The sequence below is a fragment of the Mizuhopecten yessoensis genome, unplaced genomic scaffold (assembly GCF_002113885.1).
Source record: "Mizuhopecten yessoensis strain PY_sf001 unplaced genomic scaffold, ASM211388v2 scaffold8955, whole genome shotgun sequence".
Classification (NCBI taxonomy): Eukaryota; Metazoa; Mollusca; class Bivalvia; order Pectinida; family Pectinidae; genus Mizuhopecten; species Mizuhopecten yessoensis.
In genome coordinates, this window is record NW_018407806.1 from 114487 (window position 1) to 128239 (window position 13753).

The following is a 13753-nucleotide window of genomic DNA, read 5'->3' on the forward strand; positions in this document are numbered from 1 at the left end:
GTAGCAGTTCCCGATTGAGATAAACAGGGTGCATTTTCAATAAGAATACGACGTTGTGATAAGATCATATGTTCTATAAAGAAAAGTAATGATATTTACAAGCCATTCAAGTGCATTTGAGTCCAAAGTTACGCATAATAAAGACAGTAGGTCCGGTATATGATTCAATTTAGTACCAGTGACTACCGCTAGAGGCCGTCTGTGTGAAATCGACATTTATGAATATCTGAGCTCATTAACTAAAGTAATACCAATAGCTGGCGGCTCACGCCTTAGCTAAAAATTGCATTACCCGTCAAACCAGTTATCATTTATTCAATGTGTGTGCATGGTGACACTACTATACTATTTAAATAGAACACTTTCACGATTTTTAACATACATTGTTAACAGATCAGTTGAATAAAATTGAAATTAAACACATCAAAGATATCATTTATCCAAGAAAAATGAAAATAATAGTGAAATACGACCAATTAAAATATTTAATGCACAATCCCTGCCCCCCCCCCCCCCCCCCCCCCCCCCAAAAACAAAACCCCAAAACAAAAGGCCCTGAGAAACGTTAACAAACATACAACTAACACTAATGCCTACCTTTTAGATATCCAACTAGTAATAACATCCTGTGTGAAAACAAACAATTACTAATTCCAGTTATTTCCATAAGAACCATTCAATTATCCAATTTCACATTGTTGACTACACACCTGGGAGTATCGCATTTTGCACGTGTTTTGCTAGTAAAGCGTCTACACGATGATAGTTCATAATGAAGTTTTCGTGTGTTGGTGCAGTTCTATGCCCGAGAAAGACCGATGATATACATACAGATACAGTTTGGATTTATAGAAGTATGTTCAGTAATATACCTTTTATTTTGGATACACAATTTTTGAGAATGTGCTATACGTGACAACCAGCTTGGCAGTGTTTCAAAGTCTTCAGGTGAGTGCGTTTGATATTTGATATCGGTTGCCGATAAGGATGCACGCACGGTGCATTGAATCGCACGACGGACAGTTGAAGAATGATAACCGGTTTGACAGGTAATGTGCTTTTTATTCCCGACGTGACCCATACTCGTCACCAAGCAAGGACAAGCTAAAATGTCGGCACTTCCTTAGAAACCATAGTCGGAGTTGATGGTGAAGATCTCAAAACCAGATGATGTTTTTTAATCTCAATTGAAAGCTTTTTAACTTGCACTGTCAGCTTGAAGCACATGATACTGTTGGGAACAGGTTGAAATTTTATGATCGATCATTGGTTACTGTTAGACTGACGGTCCATTATTAATCATTTTAAAGATATGCATGTACATTGTGAAATCCAAAGTTCTGTTGTTGCGTGTCGACCTTTACGACTTTTTGAAAAAAACATACCATGTACGAATGACAGCCCTTCAAACTCTGAATCTGTAATGTATAGACCTAATTGGCTATAAGCTGGCTTGAAAGTATAAGTAAGTAAGTGATGATGCTGACAGAGCAGCTCGATGTCAATATCGGGAAACCATCAACACTCATTAGTATTTAGCAGGGAGCTAGGCTTGAAAGCATGAATACATGTAACTCTTATGAAAATACCATAATTATTCCGACTAAAATCAATCATGAATTCTTTAGTCCAGTAGCATTAATCAGTTTATTGGCCCATAGAGCTAACTGATATAGCCGATGACACCAGTACCACATGGAGTGAAAATCGGCCAGGTTCACAAGAAACGGTGAGACATGATGTTTAAAATGTTATCAACCAATGACACATGATATGATAGCTTTTAACAAGAGCACCACGAGCGGAATCATGATACTCCCATCAGATCATCGGAAGGGTATTGATATATTGGAAGCAGGTTGAGTGACATATGATATAAATGTGTTTAGCTGCCACCGTTTTGTTGGTGACTGTGACCTTGCCATTCATTTACTGTGTTTATGGGCGCAAGCGATCAGAAGCTTTAGTGTTTCAGAATTACACTTTCGTGTCAACGTTGCTATTACTAAAACAAGAACCTTGGCTTTGAGGTAGGGGTCTTGAACAAATAAGTTAAAAAAAAGTCCTTGCATTATGACGGAATGCCCTTATTTGGCAATGAAAAGGGGGCATAACTCTACCAAATAGCGTTAAATGTCTATCAGTAATGAAATGACTGAGTACCAAAATGTCTGTACCTATATATATATATATATTCGGTACCAAAAGGTGGATCAGGAACTTACCCTCTGTCATATTACTGCTATCACATTGTTATTATTCTAACCAAGTTATTTCCTGTTGAAAATCAAATATATTTCCCTGAAAGTGTAATTTATAAACTGTTTATTAAAGTTGACCCCCTTCTGAAGGGAGAATGAATGATCTTTGGGGGGGGGGGGGGAACGATTAAAGTACCGGTATCCAAGAAACTGTTCAAGAGTACGTTCAGTGATATAATAATTGACACTTGAGCTTAATATCTCATTAAGCATGTATACATGATTTAATAGTTGTCTAATACAATAGAAGTGTGAAGGGAAACTGTTTTTATGTATGGATAAAATAGTGTTATGTGATTACTTACTGTCAAGTGATGTAAGGTTAAATTTGAGAAACAAAAATACAAATCATGATCATGATCAGGTTTACTTTTTCTTTTCTTTTGAACCCTGGGTGCAAAAGCACATTGATTTGATTCCAACCATGCATTAATATCATAGAATTGAAATTTGAAGTATGACAGGATGAAAGTGACAATAAGCAGAGCTGGTTAATTTTCCCACATAATAAAATTTATGAATGATTTAAAATATAAATAAATAAATATACAAAATTTGATATTAGCACCCTATCTAGCTAACATAAGCCACTCTATAGGGCTTTACAGTACATAGATATACAGTTAATACAGTTAGCATACATGTATATACATTAATCAATACAATTTTGAGGAATTCGCAGGAGCTGCCTTATCAGCCACTAACTATATATATATAGCTATTAGTCAAATTAGTTCATTTATTATAGTGCCACCTCACTTGAATGCTACAGCACAGATACCGCAACATCCAACCCAGACCAATTTATACTCCACCTGGGTTGTTGGAGTTGTGTGGCCAGAAGAAAAACACTTTCTCTGAATATCCATGCGTACGCCGACTTCGGGGATCGAACCCGGGCCGGCTGCGAGGAAGGCCGGAGTGTTAACCACTCGACCAATCCGCCCACAAAGCTGCTCTAAGGAGGCTTCCAATGTCAGTAGGCTCATACAAATTGGCTGTTGTATCATTATTCATCTTGGATAACTATTCAGTTGACAGATAGCAGACAGTCCGTAGAGATAGCTAAATAACTTACTAACCAAATGCATATTAAGCTACTCATCCATATAGTTAATCAAAGGATCAAAAGCCCTGACAATGTCAAGAGTTTGATTATCTGCTGTGACACAAGATATTGCTAATTACAAACCATGCAGTTATATGATTAGTGGATATCAACGGCCTGTGCCTCAAAGTATAAGATATGTAGCGGAACTGGACTGGGTCAATCGTTGGCAACCAGGTAGCTCAATTGGTAGAGCGCTTGTCAAGAGTTTGGAGGGTCCCCGGTTTGAACTCTAGTCTGGTCGTGCATTTTCCTCTCCTGTTACAAGTGGTGCCTGTGACCAACCCTTGTTTGAAGCATTTGGTGTGTGCTTGGCAAGGGGATATTTGAACCTGAGATGTAAATAGTTGTGTCTTCGGGGTAAAGGCTTAGAAAAAGGAAGGAAGAATGTAGCGGAACTGGACTGGGTTGATTGTCGGCGACCAGGCAGCTCAATTGATAGAGCACTTGTCAAGAGTTTGGAGGATCCCGGGTTCGAACCCCAGTCTGGCCTTGCATTTTTCCTCTCCTGTTACAAATGGTGTTCCTGGCCCTTCGTGTGGTGACAGGGAGTTGTACCTGGGTTGCAGTGGTGTTCGAGGGCGAACACATTTAAAAAGGGGGAGTAGTCTAGCAGATTTTAATTGTACATAGGATTACGGTCGCCATCTACATTAAATGTAGCTTTGTGCTAGAGGGAATTTCCCTTTAGGTAGCAGTGTACATTAGCATACGGTTGCCATGGGTGATAATTTTGCACAATGAATAACCCCTGTAATATTACATGTATAAAAATTTAATAAAAAAGAATACAAATCTGTGTCTTTAAACAACAAAAGCTAGCTTTTCATGTTGTCTCATTTTTGTACTCAGCACATAAAAATATATGTTAATATTGTGAAAAATCCATGAGAATGACCTATGCAATATGTATTTCTGTTACTGAGTAGGTAATATTTATTTTCAGACAGGTTTTAAGATTACAAATTTGGGTTGAAAAACATGGATTTTTTTTCCAGTATTTGATGTGTGGTAACCATGGTTTTCACAATTCCCAAATCTGTGGAAAACACTTCTTGGAAAAAAAATCATTATTCTAAAAAAAAAATGTAGTTTATAAATATATAACATATATGGTGACAACAAAAATCTATATGGTGACAACAAAAATCTACTATCACACAGCACATACCTCACATTTATCAATAAATAATCCAGCTCTTAATTATTATCCCCACAGCTGCTTAATTTCGTCGGTAGAGTCCTCGATTTAAATCGTCCAAAATTTCCCACCTGAGAAAACGCCATTTTTGTAGGTCATGAGCCCGGGCCGGGTGACTTATCAACAAACAATACTGACCTAGACAGAAAACGGAATGTATTGTAACGTGTCAGCCCCGTACAAATGGGTGATTTCAACCACCGCTGTCTCGGCCCTGCAGCCAATTTGTTTACATATTGCCGTGCGCCTGTGTGACGGGTTTTCACTACATAAATAACACCAATGTCCATTTATTAGTCCAAAATGTGTTTGTACATAAGTTTTAAAGGTTGATTATTCAAATTACAACTACAGAACATTGTAGAAATGATTTATAACTTCCCTGCTAATTTCGTGTTAAATCGACCACTCGTTAGCATCTCAAACACCTCTCAAGACCGCCATTTTGGAAGCTGACTATGCGAGATGCTCGAAACTACTTACATTGATTCTTTAACTTTCTAGGGTTGTAAGTCACTGTAGATTGATGGACATTAAGTAATTATGATATTTAAAAGAGTATGCTAACCTTTTTGGATACTGTTTATGTCTTTTAACGACGTCTTAGATGTTTAGTCAGTCGGAGAGGCCTCTCGGACCTCTCTCGGCGACCTCTCAAGCGTTTCGATAACTCTTACCGGCGTCTGACGTCACTACCGCAGGGAATTCCCTAAACTTAGTATATTTTTAATCCGTAACCTTAGCGGCACTAAATAGTAGTTTTACATGTATTTTTATACTCTGTAGCATTATTTTAATGTAAAGCACTTATTGTTTGAGCGGATATTATGAGAGGCCGTGTGTGATAAGGTTTTATTACTTTTACATGCAATCCTATGAGAAAGTGTCTCCGGACCTCTCCCGTCTGATCACCAGACCTCTCCTGAGTAGTAATATTTGGAAGGTTATAAATACAGGTCGGATCAGACCTTTTTCTTTAGTTCATCACTGTCTTCGCTGGCAGACGGTCGCCTCTGAACAGGTCAGACTTAGGATTTACTGCTTACGTCATTTATAGTTCTATTTATAGACACAGTCATCGAATATAAGGGGATATCCCGGTATTTGGCTATTTATAGCTGTATTGTCATATTATTACAAATTATCTTAATAGTTGAAGCTATCTTGTATTTTTGCTGGTCTGCATATCATGTATTAGTGTATAATTTGGAAATTGTTGTGTACAATTTGTCAATCACCTTTGTTATTGTCTGGTGCAAGAACCTGTGGTGATGCCTTGTTTGTATTGTAATATTATACTGATCTGTACTCTGTAAACAGTAAAGATACCTTGTTATTTAACTTGTTCCTTTAATAAATTTTATTTGTACCTGTCAATTGGGCTCTTGGTTGATATTTAGAGTTTCCGCATAGTAAATTAGACTGCTAGACTATTTCTGACCATTGTTCTCGGACCTGACACAGAGGAGATATAACATATTCGACCGTGATAATCCAGGATCCAGGAAGCACACTATATTGGTGAAACAAGAACCCCATACTTCTTCGACGGCGGCCGGTGAGACGTGGGCACCGGACGCGCGCTCGTTACATTATATTATTCTTGTTTAGAAGATTTCCGGACCACGTCTTTTTTGTTGATTAGTCACACCTCGATACCAAACGTTATCAAAGAATTCCACGTTTTCATATACATGTAGCAGTCCGCTCTGGCCCCAGCACCAGACATCTATGTCAAAATGTCTAAGTCTGGTGTTAGGGCCAGAGGAAACTCTGGCTAGGTAAACCCAAGACGTTCTGGAGCATTTGATCAAGGGGTAATGGGGGCCACTTACAACAAGCTAAGGTGTTTCTGCCACATGTGGTCAGGTACAAAAAAAGAGACACCTTCACAATATGTAATATAATACAATAATAGGATAACTCACACCTGATCGGCCATCATCATCCCGATTAAAAAATTGGATCATATTTATGGCTTAATTTCATTCCACATTGTAATTTATTGTAATTATTTTCTAAACATGACAGTTTGTTTGAAGTCAATTTATATGTCTTTCCTGTTCATAATAAAAGGTACAATATATGTAACTTTCAAGGGAAAACTTGTATTGATCATGCTCTGACATTTGGTAAATGTTGATATTTCTATTTCATTTTAACAAATTTTATTATATATATATTAACATATATATAATGGATAAGATAACAGGCTAGGCCTATATCAATCTTCTCCATGAAGTTCCACTTCATAATCCAGTTATTATTTTCATGGCCTGAATTTGTACAGATTCTAATCATTTAGCTACACCAATATAGTACAATTGTTCCAAACAACATAGATCTCCATTCTCAAGAATAGCAATAGGCCTATAGTCACTAGGATCTTCCATTCTTCCATGGGATCCTTTACCTTTATATAGTGCATTTATATTAGACAATTTCCATGTTAAGGGTATCTTTCCAAGAGAAATAGTTTTTTGAAACAGTATTTTTAGTGGTTACACGTACAAGGGAGGGTAGGAGATTTTTTACAATAACGGGTGACAGATTATCTGGTCCAGCTGGTTTATTGACTTTGATTATTGATATTTGATCCCTAACATCTTCTTCTGTAATCAAATTATTAACATCAAGATGACTAAGGGAAGGTAATTCTGTATCTAAAGTGTTAGTACTATCTTTCGCTGTATCTTTCGCCGTAAAATACATCGTTGTAAGCTTTTTAGCTTTTGGAGTCGATGTCTTGATTGTATTTCCTTTATTTATATATATAGTGTCCAACCGGTTGCACATAAAATGATAAAAGTACATTATTTACACATTGATGAGTTGTGGCAGTATATCCAGTACAGTAGTCTTGTTGCTCACACATTATACTTGACAAAAACAGTTCTCTCTCTATATGAAACCTACGTATATTTATACACACGTACCGTTAAAAGATCTTGTTGATTTGGTCTCGAATGACCTGTAAAAGTTCACCTAATTTAAAACACATGTGATGTACATGGTACTAATTGTAAAATCAATATCATATCAATATCATCGATATAGAGTTAGAAATAGAAGCTTGTATTGAACATGCTCTGACATTTGGTAAATGTTGATTTTTCTATAGTTACTTTAATACAGTAACAGAGTCAGTTTAAATGAAAATTTTCCAACGAACGTGTTACGTTCTATTATTATGACATGCTTTAGTCAAGCATTGATTCTGACAAACATCACCGCAACATGTAACATGAAGCTGTCAAAACAGCAGGCGACCTGTTAACCCCAAATAGCCTAGTCCATTCGTTAAAGGTATATATATTAAAATACGGTATTTGATCAAGCAAAACGTGTATTCCTCCTTTAACATACATACATTTGAATTCCCTCATTTATGAACAGATACAATATTATACAGAACGAATCATTGTTACTGTTACAGTAGCCTACTGCCTACTCACAGTAGTGTCAGCGAACAGTCGAATGTGTAACGACATTACTGATTACATCAATCGTAAATGTAACAACATCTTCAAACATGTGACAACGAAACTAGCTTAATATGTGTAAATATTGTCAAAACTAAAAGCGTTCCAAACCATTTGTTGCTTTCATAACCCACGTAAACATTAGAAGCTATTCACAAAAATACAACTTACCTCAACCTCGCTGTCAGTGTCAGCCATCTTTAGCCAGGTCAATTGTAATACACAAGTAGGACGCCGGTTTGGCAAAGTTAATATTTCCAAATATGCACTCGTAAGCCACATCATATTGAAACGTGAGGACACGTAATTTAGATTTGCTATCTAAATCCGTGCTGAGGGTAACTCAAAATGGAACAATTTTTTTTATAGAAATATATCAATATTCCCTATTAATCTCTGGAACACCAATATTTTGCTATAATGAAACAATAGATTTCATGTTATGTATTTATTGGATACAACTCATTAATGTTAGGCCTAAAATACACATTCAGTGTATGAAAATAATTGAGTTGACGGCATTTAAAATATTTTTCTTCATTTAAGTTTTGACACTTTCTGATAATTTTTACTAATTTATTCATTGAAATATATTCAGTTGAACAAAATAAAAATAAACTGTGTTTATAAATAATAAATGTTCTTCATGTTTATTATTCATAAATAATGACATAAAATAGGACCTACCTAACCGGGGGAAATATATTGAAAAAGTTGTAGACTAGGGGAAAGTCGGGTAACTTCGATCACGCAGGTAAATAATCACCAATCTTGGCGATTCAATGTCAGTGGCTAAACAAAACAAAAAATGAATTCCACTTTCTTAAAATATCTTAGTTGCGTTGTGACGGACGAGGTTAAACACTGACTTTGATTGGTTGATTCTGGGTTTACATGACACACCCATCGAGAGCGGCTACTAATCTATTATATATCGTGGACCGCAGTAGCTGTGACAGCCTGTCCGCATCTGAGGAGTTTTCCGACCTCAGAGCGTGACTTTGATGATTGATAGGTTTTACGTCCGCTTCTAACCAACGGACAGAACACCGACCTCCGTCAGTGAGACGAAACTCGCATGGGTCATGTAGGCGATAAACCCGTCAACGGGTGGCACGATCTACCCAAAAAGACCCAAAACACTCAGAAAAACCCAAAACACCTCTGCTACCTGACATTGGGGACATGTATATGTAACGTAATGATATTATGGTGAAGCGGGTTTTATTAACTAAACGTATTTGAATTACGTACTCTACCTGCAAACAAGTTTACCGTTGGCTATTTCACCATCCCCGATGACAGAAGTTTTATCGATATTTGTTATATGAAATGGTATTTTTCTCACTCTTTCCACATTATTTCAAACAGAGAAGAAGAAGGAGAATGTAAAGATAAAAGAGAGAGGAATAGAAAAAGAAAAATTTCGAGACTGATGTCGTATTTACCCAAAGAGACCCAAAAACACCCCAAAAACATCAATAAAGAATTGTAATTGAATTGCAAAGCATTCAAAATTTAAGAAGTCGAAACATTAAACAGTTTTATAGGAAAAGACAGCAACGTTTTCAAATTAAACTTATTCAAGATCCTCTTTCTTTCTATTTTATATATCAGTTATTTAAAAATACATAATATATATGTTAAACATTTTGTATATTGTATTGTTGGGGGAGAGCCTAGTAAGTTCAGAGACGTATATATTAAATGTAAAATACGTTTCTGGTGAGTTGTAAGAACTTATAATGAATGACAATGACAATGACAAGTTTTTATTCTCGCAAACTAGTTACAGTGTAGAGAATTATATACATATATATAGTACAGATTACATATAAATCATGGTGTTAATGGCCAGTGTTAATTCGCTCAATTATGTGCTTAAGGAATTTTATAAGTGAAATTAGTTCTTCATTATTGACATAATTAAATAATGTATTAAACTTTAAAGTACTAGGACTTTCAAAATAGTATCTCGACATAAATTTTCTTCTGTTTTGCACTATCTGGTGGTCATTACAGTTAAATAAATAATGATATTCGTCTCCAATTTCATTTAGGTCACAAAAAATACATTTTCTATCTTCTCTTGGAATGTTATTCCATCTACCACATTCAATAGGAAATTTTACATTACAAATTCTAAATTTACAATAAACATTTGCTAGTCTTGGAGGGAGATCTAGCAGGTATTTTTCTAATACTAAGTCATTTTTAAAAATTCTGTAATTGGTCCCTTTAGATGAATTGAAAACATCGCTTCTCCAATTATTAATGAATTTATCTTTTAGTATATGGAAAACTGTATTTTTCAACCATTGGGTACTTTGGAATTCTTGACTTTCAAATATATTTATTAAATTACATTCATCAAGGATATTTTTAATACAATTCAACCATTGAGTATTATAGTTTATAATAATTTTATACATTTTATTACTTAACTTATTAGGTATTGGTTCTAACAATTTGGCCCAAAATCCAATCATTCTAACTTTGATATTTATACTCAGAGGAAATCTTCCTAATTCCCCATAAATCATGAAATTGGGTGTCGATGTTTTCACCTGAAGAATATGTTTACAGAATTTTAAATGTAAACGTTCTAAAAGTTTGTAATCACAAAAACCCCAGACTTCACAACCATACAACATGACAGGCTTGATAGCTTTATCGAAAATATCTAATTTACAGTCAATTGATAGATTATGGTTTCTGCATTTAGCAATAGCACCATACATTGCTCTAAGGCCCTTATCGTATAATTGTCTAATATTTAACTGCGTGAAACCATTTTGAGTAAAATGAACACCAAGATATTTGAAATTTTTCACAATTTCTACTTCATTTCTGTTATAAGTAAAACGTATATTTTGGGATACTCTCCCTCTGCCAAATATCATCACTTTTGTTTTATCGATATTTACTTTAAGATGCCACAATTTTGAATAATCATAAAACACATTAAGTTGTTTTTGTAAATCTTCTGGGGTGTCTGCTAACAAAATAGTGTCGTCAGCATATAACATTACATACAACTTGAGATATATTTGTAACTCATTCTCAAGTTTTCCCGCCAAATTTGATAGGCCTGTACAATCATTAGATTCTAAAAACATTTCAAGGTCATTTAGATACAATGAAAATAAAAATGGAGAAAGATTTTCACCCTGCCTAACCCCGGAATTACAGGTGAAGATATCGGAGAATGTTCCATCTTTCATAACTTTAGCCTTAATTCCATTGTACATATTAACAATAACTTTAAAACATTTTCCATCTACATTATTTGTTATTAATTTATTCCACAACCCTATTCTCCAGACACTGTCGAACGCTTTCTCAAAATCTATGAAAGCACAATACATACGGTTTTTGAATTGTTTTGAAAGTTGAATTAAAGAGTATAAAGAAAATATATGATCTATAGTAGAATGTTGCCTACGAAAACCTGCTTGGTTTTCAAGTATAAGTTCGACATTGTCTGCATATGTATTTAGACGCTCATTAATTACAGCTGTAAATAGTTTACCTAGGCAACTGACCAGTGTGATTGGTCTATAGTTTTTAGCGTCATACATATCACCTTTATTTTTAAACACGGGGATAATATTACCCATAAGCCATGCTTCTGGTACATTACCAGAATCAAGTATATAGTTAAACATTTTAACATATAATGGAAGCATTATGTCAGTAGTTGATTTGATATATTCATTACATACTAAATCATCACCAACAGCCTTATTAGATTTCAATCTATTGACACATTTCAAAATTTCACTTGGAGTAATTGGACCATTTATAAAGGTATTAGTTTCAAGGTTAGACAACTCTTTGAGTTCATCAAGGGACAGTATATGATTGTCATCACCATCAAAATCATTATTGAAACTTTTGCTAAAAAAGTCAAAAAGATCATCGATATTTGCCTTACATGTGTTTTTCTTTGGAGCACCCTTATTTATTATTTTCCAATATTCTTTCGGATTTCTAGTCCTCAGATTTTTTAATTTGCTTTTAATCTGAGTTTTATGATTCTTGACAGCAGTGCTCAGTGTTTTATGATATTTACGCTCCTTATCATATAAGTCCTCTTTTAAACTTATTTCCCCATACCTTTTATAAAATCTTTTGGCTTTTCTGTAATTTTGTCGAGCAGATTTACATTCTTTGGTAAACCATGGTTTTTTAAAATTGAAATTATTTTTAGTGCGGTTATTGGGTTGGGTATTTCCAAAAGCATGTTTGGCAGCACCGATGAAAATTTCACATAATTTATGTACAGTGTCATTAATAAAATCCAAATTTACAACATTCTCAGTGTCATCCATACCATCAATAATGCTATCTATATATAGTTTTCTATCAGCCACATGTTTTACAAAAATATCTTTCGAATCAGTATTCCATCTCTTTGGTCTTGATAAAAACCTCTGACCTTCAGAATCAACAGTATCACCATTGTTATTTAAGTGTACATTTTGATTAATACATAGACAAATGTGAATTGGGCAATGTACATCAGACAATAAAGAAGAGAATTCTTGTATCGAAAAATCTTCTACTAATTTAATAAATTCAAAATTACCTATACAATAATCTACAACACTTGCATTTTTACAGGTTGGTTTACCTATACCTCTATCTTCTCCCATGCGTCCGTTTAAAATATAAATATTACAGTGTTTACAAATATCTAACAAACGCCTTCCATAATCATTCCGTACCTTATCTGTAGAACACCTTACCTTAGGTACATGTATACATTCAAGTTTATTTACATCAGGACTGCCAATATCATCATTTTCATCATCATCTCCATCAACGATGTCTGTAAAATCGTGAGAGTCGGATGTTCTACTGTTAAAATCCCCAAGAAGACAAATACACTTAACATCATGGCTAAACGACAACAATTCATTTTCAACATCTTCAAACAATTCTGATGATGAGTACTTTGAATTAGCCGGAGGTATATACATTGTACCAAATACAACGTTACCATCAATGTTAAACATTGTACCTTTCATTTTAAGCCATAATGTGTGGTTGCTGTCTGTTTTTAAATCAGATATATATCTGACATATTCATTTTTAACATAAACAATAATACCTCCAGATCTGGTTTTGGCCAGTGACTGTCTATGCTTACAAAATACAGTGTAGTCGTCGATATCTATAGAATCTGCACTATCAGTTTTCGACTCAGTGATACAAATAAAATCATAATTCAAGACGTATTCTAGAAATTCTGGACATTTAAGTTTGTTGGTGAGACCATTTACATAAATGCTCAAGATTTTAAGTCGATTGTCTTTGGGACCATTAGAAGATCCGCCCTCCACGTTTCCCTATACTGTTTTAACAAATGTTTCCTCATCGGATGGGTCTATACATGAGCTAGCACTCGTGAACTTCCCTCGGTTGGGTGGGGGTGTTACATCGTGGGGACCGCCTGTAGCCGTTGATGTACCTTTCGCGATGGAGCTGAGCGATGGACGTGGAATGTCATCACTACCTGCACATGCTACACTGTTGCTAGGTACGCTGTCACTAGGAACGCTAGCACTCGGAACACCTCGTACTACATCAGTATGTGACCGGCTGTCTCTGTCCCTACCACTCTGTGGATCTCCTTGAGCTCTACTGGTATTCCCCATGGTGCTCCCTGTATAGAGTTCCCCGTCGACTACTAGCC

At 35.3% G+C, this 13753-nt stretch overlaps 1 protein-coding gene across 1 annotated transcript in view; it reads right to left on the reverse strand.

Moving 5' to 3' along the window:
• The window catches only part of LOC110456932 (nuclear hormone receptor HR96-like), a 43842-nt gene extending 35543 nt beyond the window's left edge, over window positions 1–8299 (reverse strand). Inside the window, exon 1 of the mRNA XM_021508002.1 lies at window positions 8224–8299. Within this exon, the coding sequence (XP_021363677.1) occupies window positions 8224–8250 (27 nt within the window). The 5' untranslated portion in view covers window positions 8251–8299. The remainder of the gene's footprint in view (window positions 1–8223) is intronic.
• Window positions 8300–13753: the final 5454 nt, after the last annotated feature.